The following is a 20,870-nucleotide window of genomic DNA, read 5'->3' as shown; positions in this document are numbered from 1 at the left end:
TTGCTGAGTCAAAATCTTGGAACTCCCTTCCTATATCACATGGACTGCACCTTCTGAAGAGCAATTAAATCTGATTTACCTTACATGGATTCCAACTGAACTTCCATCCCTCATACTTCAAATCCACTCAGGATTACAACTATATCCAAGGACGTACAACATTCCACAGACTCATCTGAGAGGTAAGGATGGCAGATTTTCTTCCCTAAAGAACCAGGTGAGTTTTTATGACAATCGTCATCATCAGACTTTTAATTCCAGGTTTTTCCTTATTGAATCCCATCTGCCTCGGTGGGATTTGAACCCGGGTCGCCAGAGTATTACACTGGGTCTCTGGAATACTAGCCCAGCAACAATACCATTATGCTATTGCCTCCCATTGAGGATATCCTCCGTCGTGTTGTGTGGCACGACCACCATGCTAAATGGGATAGATTTTGAACAGATCTAGCAACTCAAGACTAGGCAACCATGCAGCGCTGTGGGCCATCAGCAGCAGCAGAATTATACTCAAAGACAATCTATAACCTCATGGCCTGGCATATCCCTCACTCTACCATTACCATCAAACCACGGCATCAACCCTGGTTCAATGAAGAGTGCAGGAGGGCATGTCAGGAGCAGCACCAGGCACACCTAAAAATGAGGTGTCAATCTGGTGAAGTTATAACACAGGGCTACTTGCATGCCAAACAGCATAAGCAGAAAGTGATAGACAGAGCTAAGCGATCCTACAACCAATGGATCAGATCTAAGCTCTGCAGTCATGCCAAATCCAGTCAGGAATGGTGGTGGACAATTAAACAACTCACTCGCGGAGGAAGCTCCACAAATATCCCCATCCTCAATGATGGGGAAGCCCAGCATGTCGGTGCAAAAGTTAAGGCTGAAGCATTTGCTATAATCTTCAGCCAGAAGTGCCAAGTGGATGATCTTGCAATCCCCAGCATCACAGATGCCAGTCTCCAGCCAATTCAATTCACTCCACATGATATCAAGAAATGGCAAAGGCTATGGGCCCTGACAATATTCCGGCAATAGCACTGAAGATTTGTGCTCCAGAACTTGCCGCACCCCTAGCCAAGCTGTTCCAGTACAGCTACAACACTGGCATCTACCCAGCTATTAGGAAAATTGCCCAGGTATGTCCAGTGCACAAAAAGCAGAACAAATCCAACCCGGTCAATTAACTCCCCATCAGTAAAGTAATGGAAGGGGTCATCAACAGTGCTATCAAGCGGCACTTGCTTAGCAATAACCTGTTCACTCAAGCCCAGTTTGGGTTCCGCCAGGGCCACTCAGCTCTTGACCTCATTACAGCCTTGGTTCAAATATGGACAAGGGAGCTGAACTCCCAAGGTGAGGCGAGAGTGACTGCCCTTGACATCAAGGCCGCATCTGACCGAGTGTGGCATCAAGGAGCCCGAGCAAAACTGGAGTCAATGGGAATCAGGGGGAAACTCTCCACTGGTTGGAGTCATGCCTAGCACAAAGGAAGATGGTTGTGGTTGTTGGAGGTCACTCATCTCAGCTCCAGGACATCACTGCAGGAGTTCCTCAGGGTAGTGTCCTCAGCCCAACCATCTTCAGCTGCTTCATCAATGACCTTCCTTCCATCATAAGGTCAGAAGTGGGGATGTTCGCTGATGATTGCACAATGTTCAACTCCATTCACGACTCCTCAGATACTGAAGCAGTCCATGCCCAAATGCAGCAAGACCTGGGCAATATCCAGGGTTGGGCTGACAAGTGGCAAGTAACAACTGTGTCACACAAGTGCCAGGCAATTACCATCTCCAACAATAGAGGATCTAACTATCGCCCCTTGACATTCAATGGCATTACCATCACTGAATCTCCCTCCACTATCAACATCCTGGGGTTTACCATTGATCATTGACTTATCATAAATAGTGAGGAGGAAAGCCTTAGATTACAGGATGATATAGATGCGTTGGTAAGATGGGCAGAGCAGTGGCAAATGGAATTTAATTCTGAGAGTGTGAGGTGCTGCATTTTGGGAGGGCAAACATGGAAAGGGAATGCACAGTGAATGGTAGGACCCTAGGAAGTACAGAGGATCAGAGGGACCTTGGTGTATATGTCCATAGATCCCTGAAGGTAGATAAGATGGTTAAGAAGGCATATTGCCTTTATTAGCTGAGGCATAGAATATAAGAACAGGGAGGTTATGTTGCAGCTGTATAAAATGATAGTTAGGCCACAGCTGGGGTAATGTGTGCAGTTCTGGTCGCCACACTTTCGGAAGGATGTGATTGCACTGGAGAGGGTGCAGAGGAGATTCGCCAGGATGTTGCCTGGGCTGGAGGGTTTCAGCTATGAAGAGAGACTGGGTAGGCTAAGGTTGTTTCCCTTAGACCAGAGAAGGCTGAGGGGGAACCTGATAGAGGTGTACAAAATTATGAGGGGCATAGATAGGGTAGATAGGAAGAAACTTTCCCCTTAGCTGAGGTGTCAATAACCAGGAGGCATCGATTTAAGGTAAGGGGCAGGAGGTTTAGAGGGGATTTGAGGAAGAATTTTTTCACCCAGAGCTTGGTTAGAATCTGGAACACACTGCCTGAGGGGGTGATAGAGGCAGGAACCCTCACAACATTTAAGAAAAATTTAGATGTGCACTTGAAATGCCTTAGCATACAGGGCTATGGGCCAAGTGCTGGAAAATGGGATTAGAATAGATAGGTGCATGGTGGGCTGAAGGGCCTGTTTCTGTGCTGTATAACTCTATGACTATGAGAAACTGAACTGGACTAGCCACATAAATACTGTGGCTACAAGAGCAGGTCAGAGGCTAGGCATCCTGCAATGAGTAACTCAGCTCCTGACTCCCCAAAGCCTGTCCACCATCTACAAGACGCAAGTCAGGAGTGTGATTGAATACTCTCCACTTGCCTGGATGAGTGCAACTCCCACAACACTCAAGAAGCTTGACACCATCCAGGGCAAAGCAACCCGTTTAATTGGCACCACGTACACAAACATTCACTCCCTCCATCACGGACGCACAATAGCAGCAGTTTGTGCCATCTACAAGATGCACTGCAGGAATTCACCAAGGCTCCTTAGACAGCACCTTTTAACCCACGACCATTACCATCGAGAAGGCCAAGGGCAGCAGACAGATGGAAACACCACCACCTGGGAGTTCCCCTCCGGGTCACTCACCACCCTGTCACCGTCACTGGGTCAAAATCCTGGAATTCCCTTCCTAACAGCACTGTGGGTGTACCTATACCACAAGGACTGCAGCGGTTTAAGAAGGCAGCTCAGCACCACCTTCTCAAGGGCAACTAAGGATGGGCAATAAAAGCTGGCCCAGCCAGAGAAGCCCACATTCCATGAATAAACAAAAATAAATTGTACACACTGGACCTCTCTCTCCAGCAGCACCAACTCACCCTAAGCTGTCCTTATTCCCAGTATCATTTTATTCTTCATCTCATCCGATGTCTTAACAAGAAGCTATTTCTCTTCCTTTTAGGTGTTAAGGAACCCATGTCTGACCTATCTCCCGCACCTCTGCCCTCAACCCTTAACCTCCGTCAAAGAACTATGATAGGGTCCCCCTTGTCCTCACTTTTCACTCTACCAGCCTCCACATTCAAAGGATCACCCTCTGCCATTTCCGCCAACTCCAGCGTCATGTCACCACCAAACACATCTTCCCCTCACCCCCTCTGTCAGCATTCCATAGGGGCCGCTCCCTCCTTGACACCCTGGTCCACTCCTCCATCACTCACAACTCCTCATCCCCTTCCCACGGCAACTTCTCATGCAATCACAGAAGGTGGAAGCCTGCCCCTATAACTTCCTCCCCCCATCACCATCCAAGGCCCAAACACTCCTTACAGGTAAAGCAGCGCTTCACTTGCACCTCCTTCAATTTGGTCTACTGCATTCACTGCTCCCAATGCGGTCTCCTCTACATTGGAGAGACTAAACGCAGAATGAGCGACCACTTTGTGGAACACCTTCGCTCAGTCCATAAGTATGACACAGACCTTCCTGTCTCTTGCCATTTCAACACCCCATCCTGCTCTCATGCCCACATGTCCGTCCTTGGCCTGCTGCAATGTTCCAGTGAAGCTCAAAGCAAACTGGAGGAACAGCACCTCATTTTCCGACTAGGCACTTTACAGCCTTCCGGACTTAACGTTGAGTTCAGCAACTTCAGACCGTGAGCTCTGTCCTCCATCTTACCCCTTTTTTAATCGATTATATTTTTAGTTATTTATTTTTATCCTTTTTCCCAATGCCAACCCTCCCCCTCATCACACACCACACACAAGGCCAACTGTCACTTATTTTTGTGATTTGGTTTCACAGAGTGCTGACCCCTGTTCTGATATTAACATTTTCTACTAACTTACCTTTATGTCACTATCAGCACCTTCTTCAGTCTTTAACACTACCATTAATACTTCCTTTGTCCTGTACCCATTACACCTTTGTAAAATTTCTCCTCAGTTCCCACCTATCCCTGACCTTCTAATTTGCTCCAACTGCTCCACCCCCTCTTAAACAGTATGAAATCCATCACATTTCTACTTCTCTTTGGCCCTGAAGAAGAGTCATACGGACTCGAAACATTAACTCTGTTTCTCTCTCCGTAGATGCTGCCCGACCTGCTGAGTTTTACCAGTATTTTCTTTCTTTTATTATGGGAAATGAAATGCTGATCTTGCCAGCGATGTCTGCATCCCGTGAACAAATACATTTTTAAAATGTGGACAATTGCAAAGCAGAGCTAGTTTCATTCATTCGACTCACGGGGCGGACTTTGTCAGCCCCGTCGGACTAGGTGCGGGGCCGTAAAATGTGGCCTGCCATTCAAAAGCCCATCGGACGGAATCGTCCCAGATTTTCACTAAGTGCAGGAGCGGATGCGTAAAACGACTTTTTACCCGCTGGCCGCGATGGCGGGATTTCACGCTGCATCGTCCCCAAACCCACCTCATTAGTTATGCATTCCCGGGAAACATGCCGTTTCCATGGCGGGTGGGCTCTCAATCACCTGCCACGCCATCACCTCACCACTTCATTATGCCAGGCACCACATTTAATGTCCAGCCGTGCGCACACACCTCAGTGTTTCAAGCCCACGACTGCTGCAGAAAAGACATCCATGAAAGGCAAAATGACTGCAGTTCCGAGGTTTTATGATGTGTCGCTGGAATGCCATTTGAGCACCATGGGGGCCTGCCACTCTGGCCGCAAGACAGTCAGTTGCATCACCAATACAGCATGGCAGGCGGTGGCAGTGGTGATCAATGCCAATGCTGCACAGCAGAAGCTGACTATCCAATACAGATAGAGGATGAATGATCTCATCCATGCAGCAAGAGTACGGCAACCATCTCATCACTCTAAACTTACACACTCAAGCCCATCACACATTCACTGGCGTCTCACTCACCAGCTCAAGGGACATCGCCAACCATTCTCGCACACACACCCTCACATGTCCATCTGGCCTCGTCTCCTCTGGAGACTGCCTCCTCAGCCCTCACCATCTCAAGGCCACTTGCACAGATCAATATGTGCCTCCACACACACACCCTGGGATATCCTCCTTCCCCAGTACAGCTCTCGTCCTGCAGCCTCTTCCCTTGCCTGAGGCCACTCCTCCCTCTTCCCCAGCCAAGACCTTGCCCTGCAGCCATTGAAAATCCACCCGCATATGGCTGATCTGGTAGGTAGAGACCTACCCGTGATCCCCCTAAAAGTGATGTGGTGCTGTCTGTGAAACCTGGCACTGATGACTGTGAGTGCTGACTGGAGCAAGTTAGGCAAACAAATCTTGAAGTCCGGAGCAAAGTGCAGCCCGCCAGGTGCACGTCGTTTATGTGCTGTTGTGAAATACTTCGACATTTTTTGCCCCCTAAAGTGGGCGGATGATTTGGCGCTGGGGGATGAGTCTGGCGGGTTGGCCTTATAATGATATGCTGATGTATTACAATGAGGTTCCCAGTGTCCGATGGCGGGAAAGGCGGCCCACCATCAACGGGCAGAGTGGACGGTCACAAACTGGTTTCACAATGTCATGAAACTGATTTTTGGCCTACTCGCCATATCGTCTGCTCACGCCACAGAACTTGCCCAGCACCTGTGGACATGGAAAATCCTGGCCATTGACTTTGGCGGGATTATAAAATCCCACTGGCATAAAATTTTTCACATGGTACTTTATTGAAAAGCTGACACATACTAATTTTGATATGGAGAGGCAAGCCATTTATGGCTGATGGTTTAATAATGTTATTACCCTTTTAACTTTCAGCTGCCCAACCCAAAACTCTGGAACTGCCTCACTAAATCTTCCCCCTCGCTACCTGACTTTCCACTTTTAAGACACTCTTTAAAACCTATTTCTTTTACCAAGCTTTTAGTCATCTGACCTAATATCTCCTTATGTGGCCCTTGTCATATTTTGTTTTATAATGTTCATGTGCGGTGCCTTAGGATGTATCATTACGCTACATAAATAAAAGTTGCTTTTTTGTTGTTGTTTAAAGATACTGAAAGCAGTAGGAAAATCTGCATCCCCAGTTGGTCAACCCGTATAGTTGAAGGAAAAAGTACCTTGGTCAGAATTGGAATTAGCCATTTTACAAGAATGGAGCAAATGTTTCTTACACCATCGATGTATATGTGCAGCATTTTATAACTTAATAGGCAATAAAATTGGGGTTTTCATATGTTATATTTTGTTAACAATGATAATGTTAGCTACATATATAGAATGGATATGTAATGCTTGTCATTTTATTTCCTTTTTAGTATTTCCTCTCGTTATCTTTCCATACCACAGATGTCATTCTGAGCTTAGTAGGGAGATGAAAGTGCAGCTTATTTTGGAACTCCTGCTAATTTTCTTTTCTTCTTTTGGCTTGGCATCTTTTCTTACTTTGAGCTGACAGAGATTTGCACCCTCACTTTATTAATGTGCTCTCATCTCTGTCTTAAACAGGTGTGTTTACTGATATCATTGAATAACTTGGCATTGAGGTGAGATCAGCAGAAATGTAACAATGTCAGGACAAATAGACGAATCATCATGAATAAAGGAAAATCTGTAGTGCTAAGAATAGACACAGGTTAAACCAGATCAGCATTTCCTGTGGATGCAGAAATACAGGATGAAGGTTTCTGATCGATAGTGATGAGCTCTGAAGCTGCTGAATCTAAACTACTCTAATTTGAAGGTTTTGCAGTGTTTCTGAATTCCCCTATTTAGATCTATTTGCATGCCATGTGCACAGTTGAGCTGAGGACAGTTTTATTGATTAATAAACTGAACTGGTGTCAGCTTGGCACAGCTGGTACCACTGTGCTGTCTGAGTCCAATAATTCTGATTCCAATTTGCACTCCAGGACCTGAGCACAAAATCTAGGTTGGCATTTTCAGTTCAGTACTGTAGAAGTGCTGCAATTTTGGAGGTGACCTTCTCAAAGGGTGAAAAATCTACCACTAGAATGAAAATTAAGACACAATAGTTTTAAAAGGGAACACAGTCACATGGATAGAGAGATGCTTGGGGACAGAAAAAAAGAGTTAATGTAAATGGATACATTTTAAGATTGAAATGGCAGTAATGTGCCCTGAGAACTTATGTTGGGAGAGGAGGTAAGGAGGATACGTGAGGGGGAATTTGAGGAGAGGAGAGGAAGCAATGGGGGAGGAAAGGACAAAAGAATGAAAGGGTGGGGAACAATTGGATAATTTTGCATGCAGGAGTTGTCTGTAGGTTTTTTCATTCAATATGGGGCTGATTTTGTCTCAGTGGGTGGTGGTGGGGCAGCCAGGGTCACTATCTTGCACACTGTGAGGAGGGCTAGAAAACATGCGATTGCCTGTTTGTTTTACTTTGCGTAACATATAACAAATAATATATAGCAAAATAATTGAATGTAGTTAACTCCTAAATTCGACTTTGTTTCTTGTTAAAGTAATCTGAGTGGTTGCTAAAGCCCCATCACTGCGATTATGACCCAGCGGTAAATATTTTCTTGGTCATTCTTAGATTTCCAGGATTTGAAATGTCATCTATTTCATTGAAGGCATTGCTGAATTGTGGAGCTTAATGTGAAGTTTAAAGTATAAGGCAGAGAATTGGCAGCATCCTGATTCTTCCTGACATATGGATGCTCTGCAGTGCCAGCTTGCTTATCTTCTCTTTCTCAGTAGGTGGGAGGCTCAGTAAGTGGAAGTGTTACAATGTGCAGTAATACACGTGCAAAAACATATCTTCTACACGCAGGTATGAATATAACACAATGACATTGGTAACAATCCCACCACTGACAAAGCAGCAATAGTGATGCATTTTGTTGTATCCTTGAGTGCCAATTTGGAAACGAGGAGCTTGGAATTCTGCATTTTGATATGTTTACGAAACCACATTAGGGCAGAATTTTACAGTTCTGTTCCTTTGCTTTTTTCATACCGAAAACAACTATTTAAGTGCATTTTTAAACAGAATAGCATCAATATTTATGCCAAATTTACAGACCAATTGTTTAATGCAGTTTAGTTTAAAGAGGACAAAGCATTATTACTGTCTTTGGTTTAGATTTATAAAATTGTTTTCTTCTCTTTTTACTGTATTTGCTTAATTCAGAAAGTTAAATATAAATAATTCATTTTCCAATTCTAAAATAATATATATTTATTGATACATATATGCATGTATGTGTGTGTATAGAGCATAATCTTTTGAGTTTTCAGATGCATTATTCTAAGTAATCCATATGTCATGTGTCCAAGTATACAATGCTAGTACATGCAGATAAGTAAAATCCATGCTATTTTTTTTTTCAAAATGGATGCTTTAAAATTTAATCTTGCATATAGCCTATCCTACTTTGTTCTTAATCTGGACCCATTGCAGTACACAATACAAAGCATGGAACAGTAATGTATAAACTGTGTCAGCTAGCTAAGAACATACCTTGCACTTCATTTGTTACATCTAACACTGCATATATAATTACCAGTTTAATTAAACACATTTCAATTGGTGCTAAAAAAAACGAGATGTGTTTAAAAAAAGCGTTAAATTGGTCTGGCACTGCCAGGTGTGGCATTAAGGATAGAGACCAGAAGGTATGAGCAGCCTTGAACTGTGCTGAATGAGCTAATCACAGCTGGGCAGAAGAAGAAGTGCTATAATTGGCCTCAGCACCCTTGAAATAAGGAAAGCAATAATCAGTGAGGGTTCCTCTCTCCGGCTGCTATGCAATGACTTCCTGTGAATAGGATCATCCTCAGCTGTGACTTCCCCGCAGCTGAGACATTCATTGTGCAGGTTCACACATGAAGGTTGGCCCACTTTGGCAAGGGAGTGGAGGCCAACTGCTGCTGTGAAACTATATTTCAGCATGAGTCCACATCTGAAGGGCAGGAGTGTTGATATACATTTAAAGACTCATGTTTTATAGGCTGCACTTTAAGCATGACATGTTATAACATAGCTACTGTTACTAGCTTTTTAACAAAAGCCAGTAAAGAAAATTTAAATAGTAAAGAAAAATAGTAAAAAAAGAAAAATAGTTAAAAAAAGGTTATTGTACATAGAACTAAATACCTAAAATTGACCGTACCAAGAACGTAAAAAAGCAATGCATAATTAGTCGCTAGTTCTATAAACACATGGGGCTGAATTTTCCCTCCGTCGGGGGGGAAGTTAAAGGGCGGGCGCACACAGGCGCGCTTCCAATCGGCTCCCCCGATCAGAGGCGCAGCGCCATTTTACGTGGGAGGGCCAATTAAGGCCTGCCCAGCGTGACGTCCGCACAGAAGCGCTATGCACCCCCGTGCAGGTTGGGGGGGAGGAATCCTATAATCGAGAGTGCGCTCTTTCGCACATGTGCACGAAAGAGCACCCTCATCTCCCTGAGGCTAAGTGCAGCCTCAGGGAGATCGGCTGTAAATGTAAAAAAGATAAAAATAGAAAAATAAAATTTCCCTAACATGTCCCCTCATGTGACACTGTCACATAAGTTGGGACATGTCCATAATTTTTACAAAACCTTTATTAAAATTTTTTAAAGCCTACATGAAACATCATCCCGCCAGTGGATGAGGTTTCATGTTTATTCTAGTTCCCGCCGCTCCTGGCCTGCCCGCCAACCTTAAGGTTAGACGGGAAGGTCCTTTAATTACTTCATTGACCCTGTCAATGGCCTCAATTGGCCATTGACAGGTCGGCGGGCATGTAGCTGATTTTGCTGTGCCCCCGCCTTCCTGAAAATGTAAATGGAGCGCGGTGATGTCGGGAGCTCCCTCCGTCATCACCATGTGTCATTTTACCTGTTGGTGAGCGGGCCCTGCCCCCTCTCACTGACGCATAAAATCCTGCCCATGATAATAAATGATACAATATAAATATAACATTCATTAAAACTTTGATGCAAATTCACACTTTTAAAATGAACAATGTTGGAGATGAGAATTGGATCATGTTTCCAATTCAGGCAACAGCAATAGCTTCATTTTCTGAATGGAAATTAGCGCTGCAAAATATAATATTCCATCTCCCTACCTGTCCGCTTTTTGGTTCCTCTCAGTGAGATTGACAGTTTAATGCTGAATCGGGGCTGGTTTGTGTTGTGGCCCATGCCATCAGTACTTGGGTTAGACTGCCCAAACCTATTTCACATATAGAGGAAGGGATATACTGGACCCGTCTAGGATGGGAAACATGGTGTTTGGGGTGACTTAATTCGGTGGGATGGGAAATTTTGATTTCTTAACAGCGGGTTGAAATGCAGAAATCAAGTCAGTGGTGTGTTTGTGCCATGTTGAGCATTACCCTGGCCTATGGCAGGTTCCTACTTGTAATACATTTGCATGCCATGAATACTCATTAGTGTAAAATTTCTTTAATTACATCCCACCTTAAGATAAAGTCAGCAGGGGGTTGAGGAGTGGACCGGGAACATGGAGGAGTGGAAGAGGGATCCAGGGCAGGACAGAGGGTCAGGTTGTGGACATGGAGGAGTGAAGTGGTAAGGGCCTGGTGTCATTGGTATGGTGGGGGTGGATGGTGGGGACAGTCCGTCAAGGTAAAAAAATGAAGGGCATAAAGGGCAATGTCACTACCACCCAAATGTGTGTTAATGTCAGGGTGTTGGCTGGCAGATTCCTTACAGGGCTTTGAGTTCACCAACAACATTTCAATTATCCCCACTGAGACTGCTCTTGGACAATGCCCTTTACAATGCATAGAAGGGAAGGCCAGTTGAGGCTGGCAGCAAGTCACCCAGGTCCCACAGAGTGGCGAGTATGACACTGGACACTAGCGTGAACATTTAATAAAGGGTAAATGCAAAAACACATCATTGTTTCTTCCACAATAATGGAAATGTGCCTAGCTCCCCTGTAACCATCAATACGTGCCAATCATGAGGTGTGCCAGTACATTTAGCTTTCTGACCCAGCTAGTCTCAGCAAATACCCATGTTGCACCCATGAATAAAGTGAAAACAATGTGATGTGAAATATTTACAAATGAAATTTAATTTTGAAAAACAGCCGTGCCACCTGTTTGCTCCCAAGTCTTATGTTAATGGCAATGTAATCGGGCAGGAAAGTTGTGGCTGTGATGCAGAGCCTCCCTGCTTGACCAGGGTCTGTTTAATAGGCCACCCATAGACATAGCATTGTCAGCAGATGCCAGGTTTCACCAATGGGAAGCTTCCCCTGCCGTTGAATCAAACATGTTCTGCATGCACACCGCTGGCACATATAACTTGAACTATAATCACGTGAGAAACGGCTAAAAGAGCGAAAGCACAAGTGGTACACAGTTCTGGTTATGACATTGGGAATAGCACGCTATTGACAAAGTTCTTGCCAGAGTCAGAACCTTATAGAACAGAAGGACACCATCTGGCACAATGTGCCTGTGCTGATGCTTTGAAAGAACTGTCTAATTTAATCCCACACTTTAGCTACTTCCCCATAATCCTGCAAATTAGTTCTCTCCTAGGACCCTTACAACTGACGGAGACAGAGCCTTACATTCTAGCAGTCTGAGCTGGTTTGGAATTGTAACTCCACTCTTGAAAGGGCAGTGAATTAATCTGCTGCATCATGCATCCCCTATTTATTTTGTTTTAATGTTTGTTTCTGAGTGAAAATTCTGTCTTTTACATATCTATTTCCCTCAATAACTATTAATATTCTACATAATTTATCCAAAGTATCTAAATATATAAATACATTTATAGACAAACATTTTAAATTGTTTTGTCTTGGACTTAGTGATGCGGATGTACTTTTAATTTGATAATCATTGTCAATTATTTTTTGTAGAATGAGCTTTCACCATATAATGCTACCTTTCTTGCCTCACCTCCCTTCATGCTCTGCCGAATATTAGAAAGAAATCTAAGGGCAGGATATTTAAGGTCCCACCAGGGGTGGGAATGGAGGCGGGTGGGGATGAAAATACTCTTGCCAGCCGGCATGCCTGTTTCCCATCACCATTCCCGGCACTGGCATGTTTCACTCGGGTGGGGTGGAGGGCAGCCCTGGCAACCCACCTGATCCAGCCATACATCATTAAGTTTGTTCTAGAACTCATTGAGAGATTTTGGTGCAAGGGCTACATGCTGGATTAGGGGCAGACCAGGCGGATGGAAATGGCAACACAATGGGAAGCCCATCACGGCTGGCCCCGGAAATTCGATGGACCCCACAAAAGGGAGAACAGAGCAGAGGAGCCTGTGACTATTGGCATAAAGGTGACATCGGGTCAGCACAGGTTGCAGGGAAAACAGTTAGTAAGTGCTTGGGCAGCCCAGGAGGTTGTCATCCTGCTGGTAATACATGGGCAGATGAGGAGGGAGCAAGATTTCCGAACACAATTGTGAGGCCGCCTGAGCACAAGGAAGTCTCCGCAATTCACTTCGCAATGCCTGTGAGAACGCTCCCATTAGAGTCTCAGCCTCAAGCAGTTCAACTCACACCATCAATAAAGGAGTCTATAGTTTCCTGTTGCTTTCTCATTGGCGACGTCTCGGCCAATCAGAGTCAACTTGTCAGCCAATCAGCACTCTTTCTCTTGCAGTATAAATTGTTGTGATTGTTTGAAATTTGGCATTCTTGCATTTGTCCTGACGAGTGCAACATATCTCTCTTTTCGGCAATATTCATATTCTGTACTACCAAGCAACTGTTCAACTTAGTTTAAATGACCTATAAAGCAAAAAAAAACTCACACCTGATCGTGGTTCAGTGAACAGTCTGAAAAGTGAGTATGAGGGCCAAATTTAATGATGGTTGATGGAATGGGGAAAGGAGTAGGTGGGGACGTTGATTAGCGGGGGAAGTGCAGTGCCATCGGGATGGAAGCATTGACTTATCCCAGCAGTGGGGAGGGAACAGCAAGAAAATGCTGACGGCATGGTAATTTTAAATAGTTTTGTATGCAATGAATACTCATTAAACCACATGTTTTAGCAATTCAATGGACAGGAATCAGGAATCAGGGGCCTTCACTTTCATGACTGGTTAAAGCTGGCAGTGAACAGGTGCACTAGTCCTCAAGGTAGAAGACGAGTGAGTTGGAGCTGCTTGTCACCACTTGGAGATTTATTTGGAAGAGGGGAGAGGAGGCTGAGAAGCATTGCAGGGAGGAACTCAAGAAAACAAGAACACAAGAGACAAGAGCAGGAGTGGACCATATGGCCCTTCGAGCCTACTCCACCATTTAATGTGATCATGGTTGATCCTGGGTTTGAACTCCACTTTCCTACCCATTTTCTATATCCCTTGATTGCCTGAGAGAAATCTGTCCATCTCAGCCTTAAATATATTCAATGATGGAGCACCCACAACCCTCTGAGTAGAGAATTCCAAAGGTTCACAACCCATTGAGAGAAGAAATTTCTCCTCATCCCAGTCCTAAATGATCAACCCCTTATCCTGAGACTGTGTCCCCATATTCTAGATTCCCTAGAAAGCAGAAACTGCTTCTCAGTGTCTACCCTGTCAAGCCCATTCAGAATCTTGTATGTATTCAGAAATCCCCATGGCCCCGATTGCAGTCCACCTTCACTCTCAAGTAAAGTGCCATAAATGTGACATATTTTACATTTTCTTTGTTTTATAAAACAATTTCTCCAGTAAATTTCTCTTTAAACTTGTTAAAAATGTAGTAAAGTTATTAAAACCATCTCAGATTTGCACTAAGCGGGGTACCGGGCGGGTAAAACAACATTTTACTCGCCGGCCGCAATGGTGACTTCTCACACTTTATCATCCCAAACCCGCCACATTAATTATTCATTCCAGGGAAACAGGCTGTTTCCATGGCGGGCGAGCTCTCATTCGCCTATCACGCCATCATCTTACCACTTCATCACGCCTGGTGCCATATTTAAAGTGCACCTGCACACACCCCTCTCTGTACTTCCAGCCCAGGACGGCTGCGGAGACGACATGGTCCTGAAAGGCAAAAAGACTGCAGCCCCCAGGTTCAATGACGCGTCCCTCCAGTGCCTTTTGGATGCAGTGGAGGCTCGCCGTGATGTTCTCTACCCCAGCTCTGGCCACAGGATGGACAGTAACCTCGCTAATCTGGCTTGGGAGGTGGTAGCAGCAGTGGTCAGCGCCAATGCCCTGCAAAAGAGGCCAGCCACCCAGTGCCGAAAAAGGATGAATGGTCTCATCCATTCCGCCAGGGTAATTCATTCTTCTCATCACTCTCAACTCACACACTCAAACACATCACACATCCATAGATCCTCACACCTCAAGGGACAACACCACTAACTCTCACACACAACCTCACATCTCAATCAGGCTCATATCCTCTCGAGCTCGCGTCCTCATCCCGTCCATGGCTCCGTACACCACACAAACATTCCACACAGTGCCATGTGTCCTGCTGACACTCTCTCAATCTGTTTTCATGCAAGAGAAGCCTGCTCACATCGGAAGGGAGAGGTCCCAGACTGGGGGTGGAGTGGCCCGGAGGTGGAGTGGCACACATTTGAAGAGTGTGCCATCGCACTGACTGGTGAGGACATGGACTGTGCCTGGGGTGACGGTGAGGTCAGTGGTGAATACCCATGTGAGTATCCTGCACCACATCATCCCCCTCTCAATGCAACTGTGAGTGCTCTCTCTCCTGCTTTTGACTCTGCTGCCATGCACTAATTATCTCTATTTTGGTTCACAGGGAGCTCTGACAAGCAACCTACCCCCTCAGTCAGCCAGTCCCTCAACTCCATCCAGGTCCTCATCTCCAGCGAAGAGGACACCTCCTCCACTGAAGAGCTGAAAATAAGCAGCCTGGAAGACTCATCACAGCACTCACCCACACCCTGCACCAGTGCAGAGACACACACCTCAGTGGGACCTAGATCTAGAACAGGCTTGGGTTGACAATATGGTGGTCACCGTACAGACACATGCGAGCTTCTCAGCACTCGGAGGACTTCTGGGGATCAGGCATCTGTGAGGTCCAAGTCAGATGACAAGCCCCTGGATTTGGCCTTCCAACTCATCATGGAGAGTCAGCAGAAGGCGGGGGAACATCACACAGAATTGTTGGAAGCCCTCAGCAGAGTGGCACGTGAGTCGGAGGAGTGCGTCTGCCCACTCTCTGATGAAGTGGTGCCATATGTGAGCATATGGAGGTGTCATGGGGAGGATGGCAGATGCCATGGAGACCCTGGTCCAGCAGAACACAGAGGTGTGTACAGACCTTCACTCCATCGCGGGAGTCATGGGTGAGTTCCTGCAGTGGCAATGCGAGAGGGAAACCGGGCACCTCAACGCCTCTCCAGGTGCTCCTTCCCCTCAAGGAGTCAGGCCAGGGTCCCGGGCACCCTAAGCGAGGAGGAGTGGCAGCTGGAAACCCCTGGGTCATCCACTCAGGAATCTCAGAGGCTGTCCTCTCCCCCTGAGTCCCCTCTGTCTGTGAGCCCCTCAACCTCACCCTCTGTCACCGTAGAGGGAGCAGCTGACCAATAAGTGATTCTGGATGGAGAAGTATGTTTGTGGCAGGGCCTTTCGGAGCCTCATGCAAGCACTCTCCCACGCACGCGGATCCTTCACGTATCATACCTCAATGTACTGAGCATTTTCTATGCTGCCTGCTGGGGTTCGCTTTCAGTTGACCCTCTGAGCTGTCTTGCATCTCCGCCCACCCACTGATCACACTCCCATGCAGCACCAGATCTTACCCATCACGACTCTAGTTTCACTTTCAATTTGGATGGCATGGTCTGGATTCGGTTTTTCGTCAGCTCCCCCGTCTTTTTACCTCCGTCAGTCACCCATTTCCTTTCCCCCAGCACAGTTGATCCCCCTGGTATCACCTTCCACCTCCCCTCCATGACCTACCAGCCACAACTCTTTTCCTTTGGGGATGTCCAGGTGTACGTGTACATTCCTATTCTTCCTGAAAATCTCTCCCCCATCCGCATTCACCGCCCTGACCTCCTACTTCCCATTCCCTGGGCCCGTGTCTGTGTCTGAGTCCCCACCAACCACTCTTGCTGTCCCTTCTACCACTACCTTCAAGCCCTCAAACTCCCATCCTACTGCCTCACTCTGCGCTTGGTCATTCTTGCCATTCCCTCAGACCAGGAGGCAATCATGGAGCCATCAGGCCCCTCCCTCACATGTTCACCTCCGGACCCCTTACCACCCTCCGGACCCCTTCCCCCCCAGGACACCTTCCCCCCCGGAAGTGCTACCCCCCCCCTTAGTCCTCCCACCCCCCCACTCCGGACTCCCACACCCCAGCTTAGTCCTTCCCCCTTCCGACTCCTTCCTCCAGCTTTACCTCTTCCTCCAGTCTCACTTCTTCTTCCAGCCTTACTCCTTCCCTCAGACACCCTCACTTCTTCCTACAGCTTTATTCCTTCCCGCTCCCTCCTCTCTTACTTCTTCATCAACCCTTACTCGTTCACCTCTCCGCACTCCTTCCTCCCCCGGACGCCCTCTCCTCTCTGCGCTCCTTCCTCCCCCTGGACTCCTTCCCTTCTCTGCACTCCTTCCCCATCCAGACTCCTTCCCTGACATCTTCCAACCCCGTACACCTACCCCCAAGTTTCCATTTTCCCGCCTGTTACCGTCTCTTTCCCCCATACTCCCTCCCCGGAACCTCAACCCCTGGCACCTTCATTCCCCCCTTCCCAAGCCCACCCCCCCCCCCGGGGCTCCTGTTCCTCTCTCAGTCGATCCTATGCCTTCCTCTCCCACCCCCTTGACCATTATCTATTGTGAGCATCAACAGGGACTTTCCATCTTCCGTGGGCTGCTTCACAGCAGAGCCATGTCCATGAGAATCCACCCAGCATTCCATGGACGTTCCTCCAGGATTCTGTTGCTGTCGCGCTCCAGCATTTCCTGCTCCTCGGATGTCTGCGATGTGAGCAAGGCCCTGATGGTAAGTCCCAACTTTTGCGTGTCACAATAGTCAGGACGTGTTCTGCACCAGTCTGTTTTCCTGACCATGTGGACAGACGGTCCAGCTGGGGTTGGGGGGTGAGTCCGGTCGGCTGGCCTTATAATGATATGTTGATGAATTACAATGAGGTTCCTGATGTCCAATGGTGGGGAACGCAGCCCACCATCGATGAGCTGAGCAGACGATCGCAAACTCGTTTCACAACGTCGTGAAACCGATTTTTGGCTTCTCGTCATATTGCCCTCTCATGTCACCGAACACACCCGACGCAAGTGGGCATGGACAATTTTGCCCTTAGTTTTTTTCTTGCCTTTGATCCTTTCTACATATAAAATTTTAGGATGGCTGGAACCTATCTAATTGACACCATTGTAAAGTATGCTCGTCGTTCGCGATTTCGCCATTTGCGAGGCTTCCCTCGAACGTAACTCTCGCAAACGGTGGGACTTTACTGTATATTTGAGAAGGAAGTAGATAGATTTCTGGACTCTAAATGCATCAAGGGGTATGGAGAGAGAGCGGGAGTACAGTGTTCAGATAGAAGATTAGCCATGATCACATTGAATGGTGAAGCAGGCACAAAAGGTGGAATGACCTACCCCTGCTCCTATTTTCTATGTTTCTACGTTTCTTACTGGTCCACATTCGCACTCTCATGCCACTTGGACTATGATGGAAGTGTGAGCCTATGAATTTTGGCCCACATCCATCCAGGCTTCATGCTGCATCTGCTGCTTACAATACATTCGACCCACCCCCCCACCTCCCCTCCCGGTCAACTCCACCCCCTTGCTGAAAGACACAGCTTGCTACCCTCATGACAGCCACATTGATCTAATGTCATCAGTGTGCTCATCTTGGCGGTGCGGACGTCATTGCCCTGTTTCCTGCCAGTGGATCCCACAGCTGCTAATCTCTACTGCAATCTCCATCCAAACAGCCTTGGTCAGGTGGTAGGGTCCCCTGATGCCATTGGTGGGGAGGAGAACATCCGATCCTGGGGTTCCGTGTCAGAGACGTAAGATGAGATTAGAGGTCAAGGTGATGATCCTGAGGCTCTGCGGCACACAGGCTGATGAAGGCATGTTTGAGTGTCCTTTAAAAATAGCACCCAGTCCTCTGACCCTGTCAACTGATGACGAGTTCAACAATTTTCTGCCCACCTAATTAGCCGGGAGCCATGCCTCCAACGTATTTATTGGCCGGCTGCCATATAATGACAGTCAGTCCGCCATTCCCGCCATGAGTGGAAATGGCACCCACTTCCTTGTCTGCCATCAGGACCCACACCAGGACAACGAAATTCCGTTCTGAGCGTGCGTGTGCCCGTCTGTGAATATTGCATATGGCTTGGCTGTGATGGCCCGTTACTGTGAAATGAACTATGGGCATTCGCCGTTTATGTTCCCACGTGCCTACTTGGATACAGTGTTGGAGGGCCGGCACTACCTGTGCAGCTGCACCCCATTGGGAGTCTGCGCTTTTAAGAGAGTAGGGACGGAGGGGGGGGAATAAGAGAGTAAAGAAATGTCATGTATTTTGGGTATTTAATGAAGACATGATAGCATAATATGCGTATGAAAATCCAATGTGTTAGGTTTGTAGGTTGTCTATGTCGGTCTATGATCAAATGCCAGGGAAATTGATTGAGGCAAAATTCAAAGCTCGAAGACATCCTGAGCATTCATCCACAGTTATGGGTCTTTGAAAAAGAAGGTAGCTCATGTCTAAATGTCTGTTATGTTCTCTTTCTCATGTGTAAGTTGGGTATCATTCTATACTATAAGCCTGGTAAAAGCTGTGCTATTTCAGGTAACTGAATGATATTTTCCCAGTGATTTATGCAGTATTCTTATCTAAGAATGCCTTGCAAAGTCATTTGGATATAAAATAGGAAAAGATGATCCACTCTCCAGCACTGTCATTCGTCACCTTGATGAGTGCATAGAAAAAATGATTAGGCTAGTAATAATTTCTATTCAGCTAATAAGTATCTTGACCCTCTTTCCACATTAAATATTTCTCTTTTGAATGGAGCTGCTAAATGAATTCAACGCTGATTCTTTTTGTTTAAAAATGAAGTTTACTGATGTAGCTGAGCTACAATTTTAATTAGCCAATTAAGCTTCATTTTAGCTTCCATCTTGTTGTCTTTCTCCAGCTGAGGCTGAGAGATTTTCCACCAGATAAACAATTTCTGTGCTGTAACACAAAAATACCAATTATTATTCCTGCAATTGCTGATGATTTTAACACAGAAGAGCCACAGCCGTTTCCCTTCCCTCTGTTTGCAACCTGGCCATTCATCATTAACCTTGAAATCAGTAGAGCAGATGCAGCAGAACAATGAGCAAAGCATGAAAAATTATATTCTGTAGAAATACTTATATTTCATTTTCAAAGACAGAAATCATCACCCTCAAAATCATAAACATGAGCTTTCCTTTTATCAGCTACCACCAGCCAACAGCTTCATGTTCTAATCAGAACAGACATATAGGCTTGGAACAAAAACACACACTGTATTCATTGCTCATTTAAAACAAAATTATGCATCAGTGCGACTTTTCTCCTATGCCTGTAAGTGGGTCAACCGAGCAATGGAATTGTGGCTGCTGTGCCCCAGTTTGCTAAGAAGATAATCAGAATACATTTTTTTTTAATTTAAAAAGAAAATTCTGTCCAAATGGAGTGATAGCTGCAAATGAACTAGCTTAGATTAGCTTATTCACCTCGTTTTTCTATAACATCCCCTTCTTACCTGCTCTGCCATTCTATTAAATTATGGCTGATCCGTGCCTCAACTCTATTTATCCATCTTTGTTCCATATCCCTTGATACGTTTCACTAACAGAAATCTGTTGATTTCAGGCTTCAAAGTTTCTATATGCATCCACATCCTTTTGGGGAATGAGTTCTAGGTTTCCATTTCCCTTTGTGTGAAAAAATGCTTCCTGATTCCCTAAATGATCTGGCTCTAATTTTGAGAATATGTCCACTTGCTTTGGATTGTCCCAACAGCAGAAATAGTTTCCCTGTATCTGTCCTATCAAATTCCTTCATTATTTTAAAGAATAAAAATAGACAAGGGGTATTAATATACTGTCGAGCTTAAAAGTGCAGGGCAAGGTTAGAATACTTAAAGAGTGCTTTGTATCAGTGTTTATTGAGGAAGGGAATGCAGATAAGTGGAGGAGTGGAAATGGCAGAGATAGTGGATGGGGTGAAAATTGATAGACAGGATGTACTGGAAAGCCTGGCTATGCTTAGAGTGGAGTCACCCTGGCTGGATGACGTGCATTCCAGGTTGCTAAGGCAAATGGGTGTGGAGAGCAGAAGGGTTTACTATAATCTTCCAATCCTCCCTAGATAGAGGAGAGGTGCCAGAGGATTGAAGACTGGCAAATGTGACAATCT

The 20,870-nt window shown here is 46.0% G+C and overlaps 1 protein-coding gene across 1 annotated transcript in view; it reads right to left on the bottom strand.

Moving 5' to 3' along the window:
* The window catches only part of trmt9b (tRNA methyltransferase 9B), a 172,919-nt gene extending 152,478 nt beyond the window's left edge, over positions 1 to 20,441 (bottom strand). Inside the window, exon 1 of the mRNA XM_078545319.1 lies at positions 20,215 to 20,441. Within this exon, the coding sequence (XP_078401445.1) occupies positions 20,215 to 20,226 (12 nt within the window). The 5' untranslated portion in view covers positions 20,227 to 20,441. The remainder of the gene's footprint in view (positions 1 to 20,214) is intronic.
* Positions 20,442 to 20,870: the final 429 nt, after the last annotated feature.

The sequence above is a fragment of the Cetorhinus maximus genome, chromosome 7 (genome assembly GCF_964194155.1).
Source record: "Cetorhinus maximus chromosome 7, sCetMax3.hap1.1, whole genome shotgun sequence".
Taxonomy (NCBI): Eukaryota; Metazoa; Chordata; class Chondrichthyes; order Lamniformes; family Cetorhinidae; genus Cetorhinus; species Cetorhinus maximus.
The sequence above is the reverse complement of the archived record's forward strand: the minus strand, read 5'-3'. Positions and strand labels throughout refer to the sequence as shown.